The 25,057-nt window shown below is 38.2% G+C and overlaps 1 protein-coding gene across 9 annotated transcripts in view; it reads left to right on the top strand.

Annotated features, from left to right (window-relative positions):
* The window catches only part of PCGF5 (polycomb group ring finger 5), a 64,422-nt gene that overhangs the window by 25,519 nt on the left and 13,846 nt on the right, over positions 1–25,057 (top strand). For 7 of the 9 annotated variants that reach the window (XR_014956142.1, XM_021539480.3, XM_085582529.1 and 4 more), the window contains 6 exons: positions 5,076–5,385; positions 15,113–15,209; positions 19,563–19,618; positions 19,737–19,796; positions 22,933–23,081; positions 24,199–24,297. Coding sequence is in view for 8 of the 9 variants with exons in the window: in XM_021539480.3 (XP_021395155.1) it covers positions 5,274–5,385; positions 15,113–15,209; positions 19,563–19,618; positions 19,737–19,796; positions 22,933–23,081; positions 24,199–24,297 (573 nt within the window). In the remaining variant the exon portion in view is untranslated. Of the gene's footprint in view, positions 1–4,518; positions 4,665–5,075; positions 5,386–15,112; positions 15,210–19,562; positions 19,619–19,736; positions 19,797–22,932; positions 23,082–24,198; positions 24,298–25,057 lie in introns of those variants that run through there. The other 2 variants (XM_021539487.3, XM_085582530.1) reach the window with 2 other exon arrangements.

A 25,057-nucleotide genomic window follows, 5' to 3' on the forward strand; every position in this document is an offset into this window, starting at 1 on the left:
TATCAAGAAAACTAAGAATTTTTTTGTTTTGTTAGTTTCCTTGTTTAGATGTATTTCAGTAATTGTTTCATCTACAAAATGCAAGTAACTCTTAGGATAACTGGAGGGTAGTTGGAGACTTGCCTAGAAACAGACTCCTGAGTAGCTGGATAAGGATGTAACATTGTACCAATGTGGATATTCTTGCAAAGTTAGAATTATTAATTAATTTCAAATTTTGCTGAGAATTTGGCTTTATTGACCAATATTTATTTTGTCTATAAACTTTACTTGGGAGCTGACATCAAACATTGGTATAGTTCAAGAAGTATTAGAACTGCTTTAATGAAATTCTTGGAGTTCACAAGTTCTTGGGTGTCCTGGCTGTTCCTTTCAAAAGATACATTATATTCATATTTAATGTAAGTAATTACTCTGTTTCACATCAGAATGATACAGTAGTTCTTTAAGGATTTCTGGAAATTACTCCTCAAGGATGATAATGCCTAGAAAGAGGCAATTTTTTTTATGTGTTAGGAAAGCTCATATATGTGAAAAAGGACTTGGCTTTTTAAAAAAAGTAAGCACTGTGTTAGAGAACACTGAGGACTGCTGAGTAAAAGTCAGTTGATGAGAAAGTCAGAAGTTGAAGAAACAGAAAAATGAAAGCAGCTGTATTTTCATCACTCATTTGAGGGCTACAGTCACCACCTCTGTCACACCATGTGTCCTAGGGTGACTTTATGATACTGTATTGTATCCCCAATGTCTGCTTATGCTGGATGTTGAGTTCTGTGCCTTAAGACTGGATCCAAGAGCTAAGGGAGGGAGAAGCAGTGGTGTGCAGTTTTTTCTGCAGAAGCTTCACTTCCTCCCCCAGATTCCTTTCTCTTGGTGTGTTGTCTGCAGCACAGATAGAGGGAGGACAGCTTTCCTTTGCTTTTTAAGCCAGTTTCTCATATGTGAGCTGAGTCAAGAAAGTTTTTCCTGGGATGGTGGCTTTTATCTGGAACTGCTCAGCTTTCCTCTGGTCCGGAGCACCAGGACAATTGCTCGGGGGCCCCTCAAGCTGCACTGCAGCCTGAACACCAGGCCTGAGTCCTGGAGAGAGTGAGTGAGAGCCAAGCCACACCCCCAGAGGACTCTGAACCACAGAAGGACTCTAAATTTGCCATCTCTTCAGAAGAGTGAGAGGTTTTATTGTTTAATATTATTCATTTTTCCAGGTTTGTGAATACGTTGCTTGTTAAATAAACAGCTTTTTTCCATTTTCTTTAAGGAGATTTTCTCCCAAAATGGTTGGGAGAAGGGCTGTGGAAATCTGCCTTTTCAGAGGAGACACCTTTTGGGTGTTTCCTCCCAAATTTCTCTCAAACCACAACAAATATTTTGGTGCCCAACATGAGACTTGAGGAAGTAGGAAAAAACTTGTTCCAATTGCATTTTGGCTTTACTTACTCTGTGTTGGGTTAAAGCAGTCATGCCACTTGAATTTATAACATCTCTCTGGCTTGAGGAACTGATGTCTTTCTGGTCCCGAGGCTTGTTTTCTTACCCACAGATAGCTTACAGAAGAAGGGCACTGATTAGGATTGCTATTTTGGTAGGTGTGATGATTATGATTTATAGAGACTTAACAAAGGTACTGGGGCTTGTTCAAAATGTGTATGGTCTGTTGTTTATCCATCCTAGTGTCCGTAGCCTGTTTTGGGGATTTATTGGTATCTGCACCTAGTTTGTTAGAGGAAGAGTAGGGGATGAGATTTCCCGGCCCTTCCTCTCGCTTCTTCTCCTTTAAATCTGTTATGTCACCTTTTGAGAATATTCAGTTTCCCCTGAATGTTAGAGAGACTACTTTCCTGGTATTTTATCTGGTAAGCTTCCTCTATATGGTCTGCAGCTTGTCTAGTGTGAGGACTGAGATGTTCAGAGGGGTTGAGGAGACATCTGACCCAGGCATGGAAAATCCTGAGTGGTGTGGATAATGGGAGAAAATGGGCCAGACCCTGAAGGAATTTTGTGACCTAATAGCCTGGGACTTTCCCTGTGAACAAATTCAGAACCCAGATAAGCTGGGGAAATGTTTGCAAGAGAACCAGGACACCGCGTTTCCTGTCATTAATAAATAATACATATTTACTCTGATGAGCTCAGTTCATTTCTTAATTGCGTTTCTTTCATAATATGAAATGAATGCCTTGTTTGATTCAAACACTATTCTTGTTACCTTTGAACTGCTATAGGTAGATCAAAATGCTCACATCACATATATGGACCTGTATGTTTAAATAAACCTGTTGCATGCAATGCTATGAGTTAACTATCTCCTATATTATAATTCATAATTAATTTTTAAGCATTTATTAACATAATTTGCTTCCTGATGATATAAAGCATAAGTATTAAAGGATTCACTTTCCTCTGATAATGAAATGAGAGCTGCTTCTGCGCTGCTTGTCATTTGCTCTTTATGTTGTGGTCTGGAAAGGTGCTGAAAGCCTCAGCTTTCATCACCTTCAGTCAGCATCAACTTGGTACCAGCAGGACTGACTTCCTGCACTGTGGAGAGATGAGGCAAGAATTTATCATGTACGCTATCACTTACCTGGCATGGGACTGCTTGTCTGTAAAAGAGGGACTTCAGTATGACTTATGGGGATCAATACCAGTTGTGTATGTTTGCAAGTCTCCCAAATGCTGTGTGAGCATTACTGCATGGCCTACACAGTATAATGAATGACATAACTGAGTTTTTTGTTTGAATAGAATACTGTGCATCCATTACCATGTAAATATGAGCATAATTGATTAATTTGTTTAGAAAATGTTGGGTTCTTTATTTTTTCAAATGGGACATTTGAATAAACTAAGCTATGAAATCTCACTTAGAATACAGTATAGTTTTAAAAAAAGTATTGCCAGATGCAGTGGTTTGGAAACAGCTAGGAGAGCATCAGCAGTTGAATGTTTTAAATGCATGTATATAAGTTTAATAATGCTGTATCAAACTACATTTGAGCAGGGTCATTCTTATGCACATGCTGAAATAAGTCAAATTCTACTAAACTACTGAATGTGACTAATGAAAATATTCCCATGATATGTATATAGTTTTTGTTGTCTCTTTCTCTGTTTAGTGTTCTTTAGCCTGTGACTTGTCAGTGTGTGTTTTGTGGTATAAAACTGCAAACAATGGTTAACAGTAGAAGGTTTAGACCATCAAAACACATTCTGTAAAGCTATACTGAATCCTGGGATGCATCAGGCACAGCATCACCTGCCAGTCAGGGCAGGTGGCTGATCCCTTCTCCTCTTCACTGGTGCTGCCTCACATTGAGTGCTGGGGCACTTGGGGCTGCCTCGGTGTAAGAAAGATCTAAAGCTGTTAGTGAGTGTCCAAAGGAGGGCTATGAACGTGGTGGGTGGCCTAGAGGGGAAGCCTTATGAGGAGCAGGTAGCTCAGGTCACTTGGCTTGTTATGACTGAGGGGACTGAGGGGAGACTTCATAGACTTTGTAGCTTCCTCATGAGGGGAAGCAGGGGGGCAGACACCAATCTCTTTGTGGTGACCAGTGACAGGACCTGAGGAAATGGCCTACTTCAAAAAATTTTTATCTACATAGGCTTTTGTTCATGTTGTGGAGAAATAGCCTCACACAAGATGAACATTTTATCAGGAAAAATCATTCTGTTTGGGTTGAATTGCTGTCTGGTTTATCATGCATTCATCATTGCACTGTAACTTTAATTGTAACAGTTTTTGATGCACCTGATTCAGACTAGTCATTGAATTGATGCTAATGAAGATCTATTGCCTGGTAAATATTACAGCAGTAGGACTGGGTGGCAGAAAGAGGCCAAAGTTATTAAAGCCTTTAGCTATTGTAGCACTTACACAAGGATGAAAGGGAAGAGTGCACTGGAAGGCCACTGCAAAATGAGCAGTTATTTCAAAATGCAGAACAGAAGAGCCAAGACTTAAAACAGTTGCAGGTAATGTGGTGGCATTGTAGCCTATACAGGAAATGTCTCCTTATGTTTCTATCATTATTGTTAAATGCAGTATAAAAGAAATTTTCTAGAATCAGTACAATTGGAAAATTAAGGCAGCATTAGTTTCATGGGTAATTACCTGGTAATTTCTGTGACTAGGAAGGCAAAGCAGATGCACTGAGCCACGGAGACTGCTTTTACTCGTGCTAAGCCGTTGGCTAGTTGGTCCCAGTTCGAGGAAATCACATGTATATTCACGGGATTCGGGCTAACTTAGTGCAGTGTTGTGCGTTTGCGGGCTGGAGAAATGGGTTTAACTTCCACCCTTCCACGGGCAGAAGCTGAAGTTATTTTTAAGGAAGGGCGCCGGTGCCCCCCCAGCGGGTGTGTACCGAGCGAGGGCGCGGGCCGGGCGCCGCCGCCGCGCTTACCTGGGGCCGGCAGCGCCGCCGCCCCGCCGCGCGCGGGCAGCCCGCGGAGCGGGGCTCCGGCCGCTGCCGCCCCGAGCGGCGCTGCGGGCTGTGGCGCAGCGGGGCTCGGCCGGGAGCAGCGCCTGCGCGCCCGTCCCGCCCGCCCCGGGACCGGCCGCGGCAGCCCGGCGGGGAGGAGGGAGCGCTCCGAGCGGGGGAGGCGCGCGGCGTTTCCCTTTCTCTTTCGCCGGGCGCCCGCCCGAGGCCGCGGGGCTGCGCCAGGTACGGCCGGGGCCGCGGCGGGGCCGGGAGGCGCCGCAGGTGCGGCGGGGAGGGACGGGAGTCGCGCGGGCCGGGCCGGGGCCGGGCGGCCGCCGCCCTCTCCGGCCGCGGTCCCGCGGGGCCGGGGCGGCGGGGCGGCCGCTCCCCGCGGGCCGGCGCGGCCTGCGGGCCCGCGGGGCGGGGCGGCCGCGGCCCCTGCACCTGTCACCGCGGCCCGAGCCCGTCCCGCCGGCGGCCGCAGCCCGCGGGGCGGGGGCGCGGCCTCCGACCTCGGCTGCCGGCGCACGGCGGCCGCTGTTATGTAAATGACAGCCCCGGGCCGCTGCCAAGTTCATGGCGACGTTGGTCCTCCGGGGCATCGCCGCTGTCCGGCCGGGTTCACATTGCTCTGCTTTTCCACGTGTGTTACAGGTAGGAAAATGACTCGCCCGGCGCAGGAGTAGGAGTTATGAGCCATGTCCCAGTGAGACCTGCGGAATTAAGATCAAATGCCTGGAGAAGTCCAGTTGCACAGAGCAGCGCCGCAGCTCTTGTGAACTGTGGATATCGACGCTTTTCAGACTTGCTTCTCTGGCCCCAAGCACTCTGCCAGCATTTCCTGCTCCACGAATGGCTACTCAGAGGAAGCACTTGGTGAAAGATTTCAATCCTCATATCACCTGCTATATCTGTAAAGGCTATCTCATCAAGCCAACTACAGTAACAGAGTGCCTCCATACCTGTAAGTAATACATTGCAAAATAGTCCCTCCTTCATAAGTTTGGGGGGTTTTTTTAAGTGTTAATGTATTTAATATAACTACTGTGCTTGGTTTTGTTTACTGAAGTTTTGCATTAAATATTTTGTATTAATCCAGTCTCTTCTGAAGTTTGCTAAGCACTGGTCTGCAGTCTGGGTTATCTTGAACTGTGTGCAGTTCTATATTCCACAGTACAAGAGAGATGCGGAGCTCCTGGAGCAGGTCCAGCAGAGTTGATCAGGGAGCTGGAGTACCTGTCTTACAAGGAAATCCTGAGGTAGATAGGCCTATTCAGGCTCAGGAAGAGATGGGTGAGAGGGACCTCATTAAGGTGTGTAAATATCTAGGGTGGATGTTAAGCGGATGGAACCAGGCTCTGCTTGGTGGTGCTAGCAATAGAACAAGAGTCAATGGGCAGAAACTCATACGCAGGAAGTTGTATCTGAACATGAGGAAGAACTTCTTTACTGTATGGGTGACCAAGCACTGGAACAGTTTGCTAGAGAAGGTGTGGAGGCTCCCTCATTCAAGAGCAGTCTGGATGCCACTCTGCCATGTGCCCCTGCTTGAGCAGAAAGGTTAGACCAGATGACCCACTGGGGTCCCTTCCAACCTGACCTGTTCTGTGAGGGCATGTCAGCTCTGCCGGACACCTGGCAGAATACAGAGACCCTTTTGTTTGCCCTAGGCTAGTGGTGATTGTGCTGGCTCTAACACCAAACTTATATCACTGTGGCCTGTCTGATCACAGGTGAGATCATCATGTCAGCTGTGCTTTTGATGGTATAAGCATGCTTGAAACTTAAACTAATGTATCTGTTGGCAGCATGTGTGATGGATGCCCTAGTCTGGACAGTAGTGGCCCACATCTCTCTAATGTGTTCCATAGCACAATGCAGAGAAATACGTGAAGGTGGCAAAATATTTACTTAGGAAGTAGATCTCTTTCAGTCAAACTGTTTCAGGAAAAGTTGTTTAAGTTGTTTTCTGCTTCTACTACATATAATACATTGGCATGTATGAATTATATTCAACATATGAATGGTCCTGTCAAACTCTGTCATCTTACTTGTACAAGCTTATTTACATGCTTGCTTTTTTTACATTTATTTCTGAATAGGCAGTAGTTTCACTGGACCTACTTTAAGATTTGATATCTTTCCAAATAACATTTGGAGTCTTCTAAAAGAAGAGTAAGGGGAATTGTATGTCTTTTCATAGATTTCCCTTTTATAACCTTTAATATAGATCAGTTTAAGTCTTGTTTTGGCATTTCCTCTAGTTTCTGTGCAATGTTGTTATTGCAGTTGTTAAATGTCTTCACTGTTAATTTTTACAATTTGGTGTTACATCCCTACTCTATGAAGCACACAGAGAATTAAAATGGAAGCCACTGTGCAGCAGGAAAATTATGGCACAGTGTCCATCACAGACACATGGCAGGATAACTCACAGAACTGGAGGAATGCAGTGCATGGCTATAAAACCCTCCAGAAGGGATAGGCAAGGAAGGGGACCTGGTGGGGATAGCATGATGTATTAGGGAGTGTTTTGAGTGTCTAGAATTCAGTGATGGTGATGATAGAGTTGAGTGTTCATTGGTAAGAATTGGGGAAATGGCCAACAACAAGGCAGGTACCACGATGGGAGTCTGTTATGGATCACCTAACAAGAATGAAGAGGTAGATGAAGTATTTGAGAAGCAGCTGAGGGAAGTCTCACAGTCACTAGCACTTGTTGTAGAGGAATACTTCAATTTAACAGATGCCTACTGGAAATAGCAGAGAGAGAAGACAGTCTAGGAGGTTCCTGGAGTGGGTGGAGTATTGCTTCTTGATATAGTTGGTGAGTGAGGCCCTGCTAGACCTGTTGTTTGTGAACAGAGAGTGATGGGTGGGTGATGGAGGTTGGAGGGCATCTTTGGGCTCAGCAATCACAAGATAGTTTTCAATTCTTGGAAGAGTAAGGAGGGCATTTAGCAGAACCACTTCCCTGAACTTCTGGAGGGCAGATTTTGTAGCCTGATTGATGGAGTCCCTTGGGAGGCAGTCCTGAAGGGCTGAAGAGTCCGGAAGGCTGTATGTGCTTTAAGAAGGAAATCCTAAAGGCACAGGAGCAGTTTGTCCCCATGTGCAGAAAGGTGAGCTGGCAGGGAAGGTGACCAGCCTGGCTGTACAGAAAGGCTTGTCTGGAACTTAATAACAAAAGTAGAGTTTCTAAGTTTGGAAGAAGGGGCAGTCTAAGCAGAAGGACTGCAGGGACACCAAGAAGTTATGGAGAGAGAAAATGAGAAGGGCCAAAGCCCAACCAGAACTTAAACTGGCTACTGCCATAACAGACAACTAAAAATGTTTATATAAATACATTATCAAGAAAAGGAATGCTAAGGAAGATCTTCATCCTTCATTGGATACCGGGGGAAAATAGTGACAAAGAATCAGGAAAAGACTGATGTACTTAACAGAAGTAAATTTATTAGAGAGAGGGAAATATATTATTAAATTGTCTTACCCTTTAAAGAAACTGGAAAAATTCCTGTACTAGTTATTTTTTTATGGTTGAAGTTTAATGAACATTAACAACTTGCAAGAGGTTGGCATTAGGGGAAAATAGTTATATCAGAAATCACATAGAAGGAAAAAATGCTTTTATTGTGGTATCTTTGTTAACATAATTTATTTTTTATTTTCTTTTGGTCCTATTACAAAACAATAATGGTGGAAGGAGCATTCTCCTCTCAGCACCATCTGCTTCTTTTGTAGTTTGTGAGCTCTTCACTGAGCCAGCTCTGTTACTGCCTAGTTCCCAGGTTAGAGCATGTGAATTTTACTGAGGTGCCATGTAGTTACACAGATCTTCTCACCAAAAAACTGCCACACATTTGGGTCATTAAGCAGAAATGCAGGAAAGAAGAAGGTGTTTCTTGAAAGCAAAGTCTAGTTTCAGTTGCCAAAATACAAAGATTACAGTGATGAAAAGGAAAATGTAAAACTTGAAAACAGTGGTGATATGCAAATATTATGTCTGCAAAGGAAAAGGTGCTGGAAGAATACAGGAAGGTACTCTGCTAAGTTATCTTGTAGAAAATATTTAATATTTTTAATTTTTTTTTCAAATACAGGTATGGTACCATACAGGTATGGTTCTTCTGTATTGTCCAAATAGATACCAAATATTGTCCAAATAGATACAGTGTCCAATGATTTTAACTGTCCTTTGGTGTTTGTCTTGTACTTACTAATTGTCATAGTTGAAAATAGTGTTGTACAAATGATCAAAATCTGCAGGTATTAATAGCTGAAGAAGCAGTGTAAGTTCATTAGATACTGGGAGTACAATGTATTACTTTGGACAAGATGAAAAGCATGTATTGACATAGATGTTCTCCAATGGTCATAGGGGAACTAATGTGATCAGCAGTAACCAAAGCAGGGAATTAGCAGTTGATTTGCATCCTCTGTATTGCTGGAAAATATTAAGTCCTGCTCTGAGAAATTAGTGCCTTTTCAATAAGAAGTGTTTCTGCTGGGGCTTTGGAAAATGTTGGACAGAAAACTCCACTATTTGCTGCGAAACCTAAGTGCAACTTAGAAGTGCAAACTTTCCTATCTCTGTTGGAAAGGAAATGGTTATGTTAGTGCAAAATTACTTATTCTGCAAATTCAGAACTTCATTTCTTTTTTGCAGCTCTCAACAGAATGGTTTTGTCTTATGGACTGAGATCTTTTTTTCTAGTCTGTTACACAGTTGTCAAGGATAAGAACTACTGATGGAAGCAGGCTGGATGTGAGCTAAAGGGCATGTCCCATCATCTGTCTCCTGAGTCACTCCATTGTTTAGTACAGTGTGCACTTATAAAATTTGCAAAATAAACTTTCCTCAAGAACATTCTTTAGTATCTTAAAAAATAACAGACTGTTTACACAATCATAGAAATGTTGGTTGAAAACATCAACAAACATCTGGAGGTTGTCTAGGCTAACTTCATGCAGGAGGCAGGTTAGGTGCCAGCACTCTACCAGGTCAAGCCATGTCTTTGTGTAGTTGACATTTGAATTTCTAAACATGGAGTCTCCACAGCCTCTCTTAATAACCATTTCCATTGCTACAGTCTTTATCTAGTTTTTCTGAATGTTCTGCCAAATGTCAACATGTGACCATTGGTTGTGATGCTATTTGCCACTCCCCAGAAGATGGGCTCTGTCACTCCTGTAGCTGCTGTTCAAATGGTCCAAGCTATTATTACATCACCCACCAGCCTATAGCATTATTTGCTTTTGGCAATTTGCTCTTGCCACTTCCTGATTACATTTTTGTCCCTCACATAGCTGGAAATTCACTCCAAGGGACATGATGTAATCTGCCATCTTCACAGTAAGCTGGAATTGGCTGTTTAGGTGTACTTCCCTGAGTCATCCTTCCCCTCTTTATTATAGGTGGGCATAACACACCACCCTTTCTAGTCATTGGGTACCTCTCATAATCACCCTGATTATGGTGATGAGCTTTCATGTTAGTGAGTCCTTCCTGGCCTGTAGATTTAAATACATCCAGGCTTTGTCAGTAAGCTTTAACCTGCTGCTCCTTGGCTGTTGATCATCCCTCTCCTTCCCAAATCAAGCTAGTATTCAGGGAGGATCAAGCACTGCCTGTGAAGACCAAGGCAAAAAGATACTGAGGACTTCAAAACTTTCTGTATAAGCTATTCCTCAGTTGTTTCCCTCATCCATTAACAGGCATATTTTGTCTAAGCTTCCTTCAACTACTAGCATACTTGGACAATTCCCTTATGTCTCTCATCAGTTTTAGCTATAGCTGGGCCTTGGCTTTCCTACTTTTGTCTCTAAGTGCCAGACTAGCGATTTTATATCCTTTTGTTTCCCATTCTTGTTTCCACTTCTAATATTATCTACTTTTGCATATTAATTAGGGACCATATGCACTAAGCAATTCTTGTGCACTAAGCAGTTCTTCTGACATAATTCGCTGTACAGTGGACTGTAGCTGCCAGCTCTCTTGAGTCTCTTTCCAATGATAGTCTCCTTGGGAAATCTGATGAGCAGTTGCTTAAAAAAGCTAAAGTCCCATCTCCTAAAGTTCAGAGTCCTAACTGTGCTATTTAAGTGTGTATCCTTTCTCAAGACGCTCAACTCACCTCAAGGCAAGCTTCTGTCTGTGGCTGTTGACTCTATTCATCACCAACTTTTCCCTGTTTATGAACAGGAAATCAAAAGGTGCATTACTCCTAGTTGGTCTCTCTAATATTTGTGTTAAGAAATTGCCAACCAAGGCAGTCTATGAACTTTCAGAAATGTCCTTCCCTGCAGGAAATTTACTAGAGATGTAATTTTCAATATCAAATAATCTTTCAACCAGAGTGGTTTTCAGCTTTTTTGCTAAAAACCTATGCTGTCAACAGAAGATCCCAAAAAAACTTCACTGCAGCAAAATTTCTCACCCTCAGACAAGCAAGCTAAGCTGCCTTCAGACTCCTTCTGCAGAAACTTTAGTCAATGGCATGTAGCAGGGCCTAAATGTTATTTTTAAATAATTTTCAATACAAAACATCTTTCTTGGTTATCACATACTGAAATTCTCTCTCCCTTTTAATAGAAGATAATCTAGTATGACTGTGTCTGGTAGTAGTAATTAAGTGAGGAATAGTCCCACTTGTATAGTTTCTGAAAAGGTGGTTAAGTGAAGTTTCCTGTCCTGATTTTAAGCAAACGCTTTCCCTAAAACTAAGTACTGCTTTTAAAGCAGGCTTAAGGAAGATAATTAAGTACTTCAGTAAACTTACCAAATGACTTGTGGCACCTCTGTGCCATCAGTGAGATGGGTTTGATATTACACTAGCTGTGCATATCCTATGCACTTCCTTTGCTCACTGAATCAGAGTGATTAACTTTGAGAGGAAATCCTTGGAAGAATTCAAAGGATGAATTCTGGCATAGAATTTGCACCACAGTTAACTAATTAAACATTATCTTGTAGAATACTTTATTTCAAAAATGCAATATGAAGTTTTATTTAGGTAGCTCGTTAATCAACATTTAAACAGTGACCTGGATGGATACATATGTATGTAGATATTCATAAGATAGGTTCTTTTTTTTGTTTGTTTGTGACAGCACAGTCTTGGCACTTGTATCTATGTTTTTCATCTGATTACAAAGATCTGAAAGAGTGTGTGAACCAGATATCTCTGTATTGGAAAACGACATTGTTATGGTTGCCAGCCAATTAGCATATGTCACACAAGTACTTTTATCAGCCATAGAAAGTCATCTTACATGAATTTAACTTTTATTGTGTCTCATCTGAAATGTCATTGTACAACTATGAAATTCAAGTTCTCATTTCACTGTCATGTGTAGCATATACCTCAAAATTCCGCAAACTGTACATTTAGGTTAAGCAGTTTTCTTTTGCCTGTTTGCTGCCCTGCCATGACCTACAGTAAAGCAAAATAAACCATGTTATTTTGTTAATCTGTACTGGAAGCACTGAAGGGTTTTGATTCAGAGTATTTTTTTTCCCTGAGGTAGTGATTTAACAATATTTGTATTTTAATTGTGTTTAAGGATTCCCTTTTTGCCTACCTTTTCCACCCAATATTTAGATTTCATCCTATTTTTCTGAAACTGCAAAGAGATAGGCTGTGAAAAATGTTCAGTGTTTTACACCGAGAGTAGCAGAGGATGATTATACCTATCATATAGGAAAATATTTGGTTGATGATCCCACTAGGAATATCATGTATCAGTTCATTATTTTTGCATGCTAGAATTTATATGCATTTTTTTCCCTTATATTCCTGTTTGTAAATCACATTTTGTTTTGGTTGGCAAATCCTCATAGCACCATAGATCTACATGAGAAAAAGCAAAAGTTTGTTTAGATTACTTCAGCATTGATTTGCAGTTTCAAGGGGGTTTTTATGGTCTTGAGCTGGCTATACAAACACATGATCCAGATCTGTGTGTTTATTGGCATAGAGAAACCTCCATATAGGTCTGGAATAAGGTTCTTGGTTCCTTATTATGTCTTTTCTGTAAAGATCTTTCCTACACTGGAAATTAGGCTCTTCATTAATCATTAGGTCCTTTCTTGGACCATGGATGCCTTCCAAGGGTGTCATCTCCTCTGGAAAACAAAAGGTATGAAGAGAGCACAAAAATATATTCAGACTGAGGAATTCAATCCCTTTCCATAGATTGGTTTATATTATAAATATTTCTTCCAGTTACATTATTGTGGATATTACCATGCTTTATCTTTAGCAGTGTTTAGTGTTTGGGAGATTTTATGGTGTCAATTATCTGACTTAAATAAGTATATTAGTTATTGATCCTATGGCATGAAGTTCTTCTAAATAGTCATAATTTCTGATTTCTTCTAGATGTACATGAAAGCTATAGCTCAGATAGGCCCTATTTGTCTTTAGTTTGGAAAGCAAACAAAAAACGTATGAAGCCCAAATGTAAAATATCTTTACAAAACAGCTCAATGCAGTAAGAAGAGAGTCATCTCATCACAAACTTCAAGAACTTCTCTGACATGACAGGAGCAGAAATCTTGAGAGCGAGTGAAGGAAATTAAATGCTCTTAATTTCAGAAAGTTTTTCTAAAATGCAAGGAAATTTTTTTCAGAAGGAGGCTAATTCTATTGCATATAGAAAAGAAACCAAATCACTCTAGTATTGATACAAAACCCCTTCTTCCTGTGAAGAATTTTTGTGCTAATTCTCTGAGTCTGTTGCAAAAAAAAAAAAAAAGGAATGGTTTGGGCTGGAACAGACCCTTTGTTCTGACCCTTCTCCCATGAGCAGGGACACCCTCCACTAGTTCAAGTTGCTCAGAGCCTCATCCAGCCTGGACATTTTCCAAACAAGAGAAGGTTAGAGGTTGAGCTTACCAATTCCAAAATTAATACTGAACAGTTGTAATTACATTTTTACAAATGTTTCCCCTTTGTTTATTCTTTATCATTTTAACTTGGTGTTAGACTAGAAAGGCTCCATAGAAATGCTGCTGTTTATACTAGACAGAAGGCTTACCAAACAAAGATTAACTCCTTCCCTTTGTTATGGGAGTTAGCAGATGAAACTCCATTGAAAAAGAGTTATCTTTAAGCTCAGTTTCTATGAAGTCAAGTTAGAAGAGGTCTAGAGTAAGCCAAACTCTTCTGTTATCCACCTCAGTGACTTTTAGCTGAATTTCCAAATGACAGTAACATTTGGATTTTTTTTACATCTGTGTTAGACTTCACAATTTCATCATCATACTTGCTCCTCAGCCCTTTTCCCTGCACATTCTTTAAACTGAGGCTTCCAACTAATGGCATTTCTGAGCCAGCTGGTGACTCTTAACCTGGAGGTTCATCAGTATTGTCATCACCCACCCCTAACCCATAGTCCTTCTCCTGACAGAAGCAGTGAATTCAGCACAATTGAGATACCAGGATTAGGAGCTCTCTGGTGCTGCAGCTGAAAAGCTTATCTGGCAGAAGAGTTATTTTACCATTCCTTGAGAATCTTGGGCTGTGAAGTTAATGTCATATAAGTTAGTGATTAAAAACAGTTGGAAAAAAATACCTACATGGAGGTTTAATGTGTGTGCTATGTCAGCATCAGCTGATTTGATATTTCTGAGAATTCTAAGGCAAAGGCAAATAAAGGCTTTGTTTGTTAAAGGAAGTTCAAGATTCCTAGAGTTGTCTTATAATTAGGATTTACTAAGTTGTTTAGAGATGTTCATACTTCTTTAAGTAATTGATGAAAAAAATTACAGTGTTTCAGCAGAAAGCATATTGCAGTCACAGCAGTCCTTTTATTTCTTCAGTCCATTTACTGATGAATCTGCAGTTCTTATTTCAGTTTAGGTGAATTAATAATAAGAAGAGGGTAGAGTTTATCTCCATCCAGAACATTTTTGTGCAGTAATAATAGCAGGCATAGTTGTTCTCATCAGGTTGGCTTCCATAATTAATGACATTAAAATCTACAGTCTGTAATTAATCATTTGAAAGCAACAGTAGTATAGTACCTTGTTTAGTGTACTTTCAGTTAATTGGTTTTTAAATTCACATTTTTGTTGGTTTGGATTTATTGATAATTGCCAAGGTCCTGATCCTGATTTTTCACTATAAGGCTCAAATATTAAATGTTGAGTGTACATTCTGTCATTGCTTTGGAAAGCACTGTGTCAAAAGGGAAACACTTCGAACCTGTGTACAATTTCTGTGACCTTTTCTCTTACAATAAGTATTTAAACCAGTATTTTCAGCTGCAAGCAACACCATGAAGCTGAAGTGAGTGTGTAAGTCATTTTCAGATCAGCTGAGGTGATGGTGAGCTGTGCTGGCTGAAGCTCCCCATCACACATCTGAGAACCTATTCTTTAAGGAGGTACAGGCTATGGGCTTCATGTGTTATGATGCTGGGAGAATTCTAAGTAGCAAAAATATCACATAATTTAAAGTGCTTATCCAACCTGTGCTGCTGATCTTGGTGTCTCAGTGGAGCAGAACTAATGGTTTTGAGGAACAAGAGGGGGATAAGATACATTGTAATTATTTACTTTAAGACAATACTTCTTTATTTCTGATGTATGAAGTAGCTACTAGGCATCATTAGGTCATATTAGAGCAATATTATTTAGATTTTGTCTAAGCGGGTTTTTTCCTTTTTCTTTATCCTTCTCTTAGTTTGTAAGACTTGTATTGTTCAACACTTTGAAGACAGCAATGACTGTCCCAGGTGTGGCAACCAAGTGCATGAGACCAATCCACTAGAAATGTTAAGGTAAGAATCTATTCCACAGCATTTGCTGAAATGGAAGACCAACAACAAAAAATCTTATTGTCTTTATCCTAAAAGGGCAATAATGGTTTTGTTTATTTGTATAGTGCATATATTAACTGTTCTAAGCCATATAGGTTGTTATTTTCTCAGCTCCCACTACATTACAGATAGATTTTTTTCAGATACAGTAAAAGGAGGAAACATAAGGGAAAGACACAGAAATAGTGGTTCTATTGTACAAGTTGAAAAAAAATTAGTATCTCTAGTGAACAAATAAATGAACCAGATAGCTTTTATTCTTTACATGAAATTAAAATCTAGAGGGTTGTTTTTTCAAATTATTTAGGGAATTCCAAACCTCATGGCAAATTTTTCTTTTTAGAGTGACATACAGAAAATGAATAATGTTAAAAGCAATGTTTTTCAAGGCATAAGTCCACCAATCTGAATTGAAATCTGCTGTAAGATTAATGAAAAGACATTCATGAAAAAAGTTTTTACATTAAAGATACCCTTTCTTGAGATTTTTTTATATTGCATTAACATACTTTTTAAAAAACAATTATTTTTCATAAAATTCTGGATTCACTTTTAGGGATGGTATGTTGAAACAAAGATGATAGGCATCTGATAAGATAGAAAAATTAGGAAATGTCATCTTAAGTGGAAGAACTTCATGTTTTCCTGGAGACCACTCTGTGCCCTCACTCCCAACACTACCTCCAGCCCATTCCCCAGTATTATTGTTTTGTAATATTGTTGTGAACTTAGAAGGACTCATATTTACATTAACATAAATATATAAATTTACATCTGCAATTTACTAGGCTTGGTATAATATTCTGATGCCATTGGTTTTGTTACAATTTGTCATATGTTGCTTTGATTTTTGACTGATCCATGTGTGCACAGCCATTCCCAGTTATGTACCAAGAGCATAACTGAGAGAGATTGAATTCAGCAACTGTAAAGGGTGTTACTGGCTTAAGTCTTTGTCATCTGAATATTTTTGGAAGGGTAGGGCCTGAGCAGGTTTATGTAGATTATTTTTCTGATTTCCTGGCAGTTTCTGAGGTGCTGTGTGAGTCATAACAGAATATGCTATGGGCTATTAATAAGCTGAAAACAAAAGCATTTAGAAGTATTTATTTTATTCTGATAGGACCACTTCATATTAGATGAGAAATGCATTTTCTGGAACATGTAGCAGATGTTTAGTAAACAAATATTGTCCTTTGAGCAGGAAATTATAGATGGGTGAGAAAAGTTGAGAGCACAAGCCAGAAATGTGGGAAGAGCTATTTTCTATGCAATTATTTGCTGAAATTCCTTTTAGAATCATTTTGGTCTCTTTGCCAAGAAACTGCATATAGTTAGTAGTTTCCTGGTTGTATTTTATGAACCAACTTTAAACATTGCCTAAACTAATAATCAGAAGAGCACATGAGCCTTGCAATGGAGTTATCTTTCCTGGATGTTGCCTGCATAACTGAATACAAGTCTGACACTCTGACCATGGAGATCCAGTCCCATCATTGCTAAAGAATGCAGTCATTGTCTAAGAAATTGTGTTGAACACCACTTAGGAGTTTTAGCTAAGATCTCTCAGATAAGCTTTATAAACTACTTCTAAACTCAGTTCTGAATAACTTCATAACTATGTGAGCTTTTTACATGTATCTCTTAGTTGGCAGCACTTGGGGTCTCTTGTAACTACAAGTCTGAAACCCAACACTGAGCTCTAAAATGAAAATGTAGGAGGACTGTTAAATTTTAAGAATTCCTGTTTCTGATTCAGCAGAATTCTGCATCATCAGTACTCAATAGTCAGTATTGATAATGTCATGAAGGCAGACTTATTTTTCTCTTGCTAGCATACTCCTGTGCTTGCAAGTTTTCCTGAGCAATAGCCTTAATTTGGTTCACATTTACTGATAGTTATCAGAGAGTGTTGATCTTGTAACTCATTCAGTATTATAAAAGAGGTGAAAAAAGGAGCTGTACACTAAGCTGACAGAAATGCATGGTTTTTCTTTCTGTATGTTCTGCTTTGGATATTTGAAGATAGAAGATGTGGGAATGGAAAGAGGTGTCTGTAAAATATCAATGTTCTTTTTTCAGCATTAACAGGAAGTATCAGAAAATAACTGAGACCACCTTTTTCAAGTAGTTTCATTTTGGAAGGGTTTGATGTGAGACACAAAAATACAAATCTTTATGTCACAGTGCTTATATGTGTGGAAGACGCATCTGAAATTGAGAATCTTGTAATAATTTCGTTTTCCCTAAACTTTTAGTTTCCCTGCATTTAAAGGTCATATTGGACTTTTTTTTCTTCTCCTTGTTAGAGTATTGATTACCATTTATCCTCTGTAAAGAAAGAAGGTTTTTTTATTTAGTTTTCAGGAAAAAAATAAGTTATTGACTAGAGTGGGAAGGCACTTCTTGCTTATACCATTGTAAATTTGCAAAGTATACTGGATTTTTTTGCTATTTTAACATTACTGGTGACTTTTGTTTTGGGCCATTGAAAGTAAATTAGAAAGAGCTAAATAGGAATTATCAAAAATAAATGAAAGAAAACCAGCACATATTATACCATCCACTAGAACAGAGCGATTTTTAATTAAGGTAGTGATGTTCTCTTTTGAAGTCCTTATTTCATTTATTTTAATGAGTAAATTATGAAAGTTGGAGCTTTTTTACAGTATGAAATGAATTCTGTTTCTAAGCCATGTTCCCAAGTTCCCAGTGCTCTGCTGTGGAGACCTCACAGAAAGCAGTACCATGTAGTTCCCTCAGATACTGACAGAGGAGGCTACAAGATACACCATCTGGGAAGGTAGACCTACATTGTCATCTACCAGAAATCAAGCACTCAGACATCCTACAATTTTAATTTCCTTTTTATCTGTGAGAAAGTGCTCTCCCTGTGCTGCTTTGTTTTATGGGAGATACGTTTCGCTGAATTTTTGTAGTTGTTGTCCCCTTAAGAAGAAGCAATTAAAAATGGACTGTGGTTGTAGCTGAAACATGAATATTTCTGTGGTATGACTGAATCTACTGATGGGTACCACAGGGATCTAGTCTCAGAACTTGATGGTTGGGTAATGGGTCTAATTGTAAACTTTGAAGTACAAGTAGAAATTCTGTAAGGAGAACCTTGAATACTCATATATTCATTTTAAGATAATTTTTATCAATTTATATGGATTGTAGGCATTCCTCAACAATAAAAACATTCAGTCTTACTCCTGCTTTGCAACTGTTGGTGAACAAATGACAGAACATCTGTGGTTTTTAAACCATATAGTGGTTAACTATAGTGTATTATTAATACCATGTACACACATGTATTTGCAATTATGTATATGAAGAAATATATTGTTATTGAGATGAAAAAATAAGGCACTTTAAAATATGCCAGATTCTCACTGAATGTCAAGATTCTTAATTTCCCTGTATTATTTAGTATTTTATTTTGTCATAGAGAGGAAGGAAAAGGAAACTGAATGAAAGCCAGAGGAAATGGAAGGATAAGAGACTAGGAGAAGAAGTAGAACTAGAAAGCAGATGGTAAACTAAATGGATAGACGAGTTGGTTAAATTCAGAGAAAAGGAAAGAAAAGTATTTTCGCTTCAGCAACAAGGGTAACTGCAGTGTGTACACTGGAAGGAACTGTAATAACTAGTTTTGGCACTAACAGCAGGGTATCAGGGGACATGCCTGTGCTGTGTACTCTCTTCTGGGGTACAACACATGGCAGATTTAAATAGTTCAAATTAACTGTGCTGGGTACTGAGAACTGTCAAGTCAGAGCAGCATGGATGCACTGTGGTCTTCTTTATCCTGCCAAGCCTGCTTTGTCTGTGGTGTGGTGAATAGGGAATAGTCTGTTCAGTTTTTTGTAACAGGCTTATTACCAAAGTGCTTCAACACTTAGTATCATAATGGAGTTTATAATTTTCATGCTTACTACTCATGAGCTGGACCTTAAAATTGGATGCTACTTTTCCAGTCTGTTCCTTCTAGTAACACTATTGTTTGTGTGTAATACAGATTCAAAAATAAAAATTTTGGAGTATAATGTTTTTAGCTTTTGTTTAATTCTTAGCTTTATATGTTAAAAAATTAATTCCTTAGTTATTTCTATGATAAATCTGTTTAGGAGGTGGTTGAGATAAGCTTTAATGCATGTTGTTTCTCAAGCTAAAATCAGTTGGCTTTGACAGGATTTATTATTTAACAGAAAAGTGCAACTCATTATTCAAAAGCTTTTGTTATTTGAACACTAAAAATACTTAAAATGCTAGTATCCATTTAATGTGAAATGTATTTTTTCCCTCTGAAAGGCTGGATAACACCTTAGAGGAAATTATATTTAAGTTGGTGCCTGGACTTCGAGAACGTAAGTTTCTCATTTGGTTTGGGAGCTGCTTGGGTTGGTGGAGGGAATATGGCTTTTTCTAATTATATACCTGGTATTGATTTAAAAATTCACATTACTGTTCTTTGATGTTAACTAGAGGAACTGCAGCGAGAGATCGAATTTTGGAAGAAAAACAAACCTCAAGAAAATGGACAAGGTGATGATTTTTTCCCCCCTCTCTCATCTCTGTGTTAAGTAACACTGCTTCTTCACGGACACAAGTACATTTTGTTTTTCCTGAATTCAGAGATACTACAGAAAATTGTAGCAAATCTGTGCAAATGTATGGGCCTTCACATACTACTGCTTGTCTATCAACCAGCTGGTTAACAAACTCTAGCTTTTTTATACTTTTATTTGCATTATTACCCTAGGCTCTCAATTGCAACGCTCTTACAATTGTCCAGCTGAATTCTTAATTTTTTAATAGAGCAAGACACAGAATTTTTTTACGGAGTTTTTACAAATTACTTTCTCTTACCAAATTTGACCATCTGTTAAGTAGGAGGTTGTCAAGAATTAGTTATGACAAGTAGTGAAACAGTTTTCCACACATGCTAAATAATTATTTTCTATAGATTCCACAATGCTTTTTTGTTTGTTTCTTTCTTTTTGGTTGTTTTTTTTTTTGTGGTTTTTTTTTTTGTTGTTGGTTGGGTTTTTTTTACTTTGTTTTACTTCATTTTTCTGTAGTTCACCCATGAACTTTGAAACTCAGTTTTGAGGTGCTAAGCAAGGCCTACATCCAGCTGGTTTTGTGCCCCTTTAATTTGGCATCAAGTTAATACCATAGCTATTTGATTTGATTTTAAGTAACTTTTTAAAGACTCTGCTAAGTTAAAAAATACCTATTTTCGGTAAAGGGTAACTGTCAAGTAAATATCTTACAATATTCTTCTGCGTTCATTTCTTTATAATGTCTTCTTTTCAACTTCATATCATTTAATTTTCTTTCTCTCAAGTTTTGTTGATTTGCATTTTGGCATACATTGTAAGGGTCAATGTTATTCTCTCTATTATATAAATAAATTATGAACTGCAGAACAATTTAAATGAAATTATATTAATTTGCTACAGTACAGTATGTAGTGTGTACCTGTTCAGTTTTTAAAATACTTCGAAAATATTTTTGTGAGATACAGACATTTCTTGACTGTTTAGAAAATGGTCTTCTGCTATATACATAGAAAGAATCAACAGATAATTTGCAAATTTGTAGAATGTGACTTACTTTTGAACAACTTACTCTTCTAGTTCTTACCTTCCTCTCCTAATTTAATGATAAACCCAATGGAGATGAGTTAGTAAGTGCAGTGCAGGCTTGGATTGTTTTTTTGTGAATGAGAGGAAGGCTCTAACTCACAAATTATCCTTTTGAGTAGCTACAGATGTATCCAACTCCATTAGAGACTGTAGCCTGGGGCTATGGAACTTTGTCTCTACCAAGTATTTTTAAGTCATGACAACTCATTGTTACAAATTATGAGCACTTAAGCTATTTTCTGCCACAAACAAGCATTTAGAATCTTCCCTGGGAAGAAATTATTTGCTGAGGATAATTTCATTTAGAAGAGACTGTTTCAGTTGTCACTACCATGCCCTGCAATCTGATTGTCACTGTAGTTTAAGAGTCTGTCACTTACATGCTGTGCCACAGGTTGCAGCACAGTTCGTAACCTAAGCATCTAAGAGCTCTAAAAATATCCCAGGTCTTAAAATTTTCACATATCAGAAGGAAAAACCCCAAACAATAAAGCATATCTCTGGCATTGGTGACTCCTGTAGGAGAGTGTTTACCAGAAAGAATTGATGAATGATAAAATACCATGGTACAGAGAAAAAATATTCATTGGTACTGTCCAGCCTGAAGTGAACAAATGCTTGTGACAAGTGGACTGCACCTTCTTGATTGGAAGAGTTTGCTTCCTGGACTTTTAGGAAAAAAAAATTTGTAGTCTGATACTGTAAATTCTACTCATAGGAGGATGATAGCCAATAGCTAATAGGGACTTGGGAATAAATCTTTCATAATTATTGAAAACTTTAAAGATGTAAGAGAGAAAAGTAATGAATATAGCTTAAAACTCATCTTGAATATGTAAACTGAACAAGGCAACTAATTACTGTGTCAAGAAACTTAGTCATGGCGTTGTGTTTATTAACGTTTACATTCCATTTTTTCATCTGAACTCTTCTAAATTCCTTTAGAATGGTAAGTGTATGAAAGCAGCAGAACTTGATCTGAAAGTTTTTTTAAAAACATGAAAGCAGCTTATTCAAGTTAATTGTGACAATGTTTTATTTCAATAGAGAGCAGCCTTTGTTTTAAATCAAAATAAGTAAGTTGGGGATACAAAAAAAAAACCCCAAATGTATACAATAAGATTATTTTATACTGTATTCTAAATTTGTAAAACTTACTCCATTTTATGGTTATTATTTATATACATTGCAGCCTTATCTAGATGTCTTGCTAGTCTTAGCATGTGAATGCTCAATTTTGCTAAATCTTTCTAAACTACACAAGATTGTACTTTTCCAAAGAGTTATAATTTTAAACCGGGAGCCAATAGAACATGTTAACAGCAGAGCGAAAGAGGACAACATTTTGTATGTGATTATGTAGTTTGTATAAACTCTGCTAAAAAATACACAGACCTTTCCTCTTTTCTTACACTTTCTCTTTTTAAAAGGGAGTAAGTAAATATATGGCTATTTAGTTGTAAAATCCTTCTGGAGAGAAACACCTGGAGTTCTTACAGTGACCTATTTAGATCTGGTCAAAATCTAAGGTTTCACTTACCTTGTGATTACATTACAGGAACTTTTCTTCACTGGATTATTGTGACAGATAATATGAGTTGATTAGCCATGTTATTTTAATATATAAGTGTTGGGATTAGTCATTCTATTATTTATTTTAAAACATTATTTTTGTCACTGAACTGTCACACTGTATGGTAGGTTTGCATGTCTTCGTGATCATGATGCATGCACAGTTGCAGGGTTTTAATTATTGGACGTATCAGAAGTAGACAGCCATACCCAGTATAGTCCATCAACTAATTATTTTCTGTTCCATAGAAATCTGTTGTTTGCATATTGCATTAAAATTTCAGTATAAAACTTTGTTTCCAGAAGTCCTAAGTTGTTCAGTTTAAGAATACACTGAATTAAAATTGTGTAAAGTTAATGTGAAAAAAAAGTATCGCTTATAAAGATGCCTTATTTCCTTAAATATGTGATTTTTAAATTACTTTATACTTAAATAATATGATCTTCATATTTTATAGATGAAAGTCCAAAAACTGATAAACCCAAAGTAGACGAGGAGTGTGATGAAAATGAAGAAGATAAAGACTATCACAGGAGTGACCCACAGATTGCAATCTGCCTCGACTGTTTACGCAACAATGGACAGTCAGGAGATAATGTCGTCAAAGTGAGTAGCAAACAGGCTGTGCTGAAGGTATTGATGACACATTAGTTTCTTACAGGAACAAAATCATTTTATAACCATTAAAAATAAACCTGAATGTAGTGACCTGTTCCCATTTCCATGCTTATGTAGTATTTTCCTTTGAGACATTTCAGTGCATCTTTGGAATGTTGTGAAAAATACAGTTCTATACAGAAAGCCACCTGTGGCAGTGGAAGTTTTGTTTGTGTGTGGATTATAGTTTTGTAATCTACAGCTTTTATGGTATATAACTGCATTACACAATGGACTACAGCACACCACAGAGGTATTGATAAAGTAAGCTATAGGTGAGCTGCCTCATACCTTCAGAATTACTGTCTTAACATGCTAGAATGAACCTGCTTATCAAATATGTGGTGCCCTGAATGACTGGGATTCAGATCTTCTGAGCTGTAAACCTGATTCTGACCCTGATGTGTTGTCTGTGGCCTTGAGGAGATCACTTCAGTCTGCAAAATGTGTGGAACAATACTTACCAATTGCTGTTTTAAGGATTAGGGAATATTTGGTTTCTGTTCCTGAAGAGGATTACCTAAAATACTGAGTCTAGAAGAAAGTCTTTAGAAATCACTTTAGATTTTAATAATGTTGTATTAAATTGCAAAAAGAAGAAGAAAAGGGAAAATATATTTAAGAACTTTTCTGATAAAACTACTTGTATTTTCTGTGTGTTATGTTACACATATGACTTTGGTGATTCTTAACACTTCTAAGAAATGCAAGATTTATTTGACCCCCAGTGTTATTAACACAAACACATTGATTATTTAAGTTCTTCTGGGGGTTTTGATGGGTTTGGTGGTAACTGAGTTTTGGTTTTTTCTTTCCTCCCTTCTGTATATTTTAGAAATATCTTTAGGACCAGAGATGGGTCAAATGAACTTGTTTATCATCTTTTAAATTTTGAAATCAAGTGAACAAAAACAAACCTATGGTGTCATTATGAATTAGAAGAGAATGCAGTAAACTGGATTACTGGTTGAAAAAATTATCAGTTACAGCTGCTCTTGCACTAAAGATTGCTCACATTTTCCAGAATTTCTAACATGCTTTTTCTGATTTGTTGCTGCTGCTTTAGGGTTTAATGAAGAAATTTATCCGCTGTTCTACTCGAGTGACCGTGGGAACTATCAAAAAGTTTCTCAGCTTAAAATTAAAACTTCCAAGTTCCTATGAGGTACATTTGAAAGAAAGATGTTTGTATTTTTATTTCCCTGCAACATAATACATTTCTATGAAATTTAATCATGTTTGAACCTGCTTTCCCTCTTTCCAGGGATCCAGGAATTTAGACTGAAACACAGACTATTTCTTCAGCCTGTTGTCCTACAGGAGCCAAAGGCTCCATGCAGGGCAGGCTGTCTTTAGCCCCAGCAGCAGCCTCTCAGCTTTGGTCAGGGGAGGGCTGAGTTAGGTTTCGTGCACAGGTTATAACTGTGCACAGGAGTTTGTCACGGTGTCATGACATGCTGACCAACCTATTTGGTGTCAGTTGGCTTTTAATCTGTCTGGTACCTTAATAGTTTGTGTTACAAAGAATTTGCTTACTTCAAAATTTTGACTTTTTTTATCTGTCTAAAACCCAGAAATCATTATAGCTCTAATAATGAAACTACTGTCAAATATTTGCAGTGGTGAGCAGCAGTAATATGCTATAATACAGTTTAAAGTAGACATTTTTCACACTGAGATCATTGTTTTTCACTGTCTTTTGCTTTCAGTTAAGGAATAACTGTATACTTTCAAGTGCATTTTTCTTGTAATTTACAGTTATTTTTAAACTAATTTTTAAAAGTTTCTTGGTACTTGGTTTATATCTATGGGTTTGAAAGGCATAACAAGGTGGCCTTCAAAATACAGCACAAGGCTTTCTCTTCAAATAGATACTGTGTAGTATAGGGAATTATTGTCTACTGGTGATTTCATACCTCGGTAGC

Source organism: Lonchura striata, chromosome 6 (genome assembly GCF_050655825.1).
Source record: "Lonchura striata isolate lonStrDom1 chromosome 6, ASM5065582v1, whole genome shotgun sequence".
NCBI classification, from domain to species: domain Eukaryota; kingdom Metazoa; phylum Chordata; class Aves; order Passeriformes; family Estrildidae; genus Lonchura; species Lonchura striata.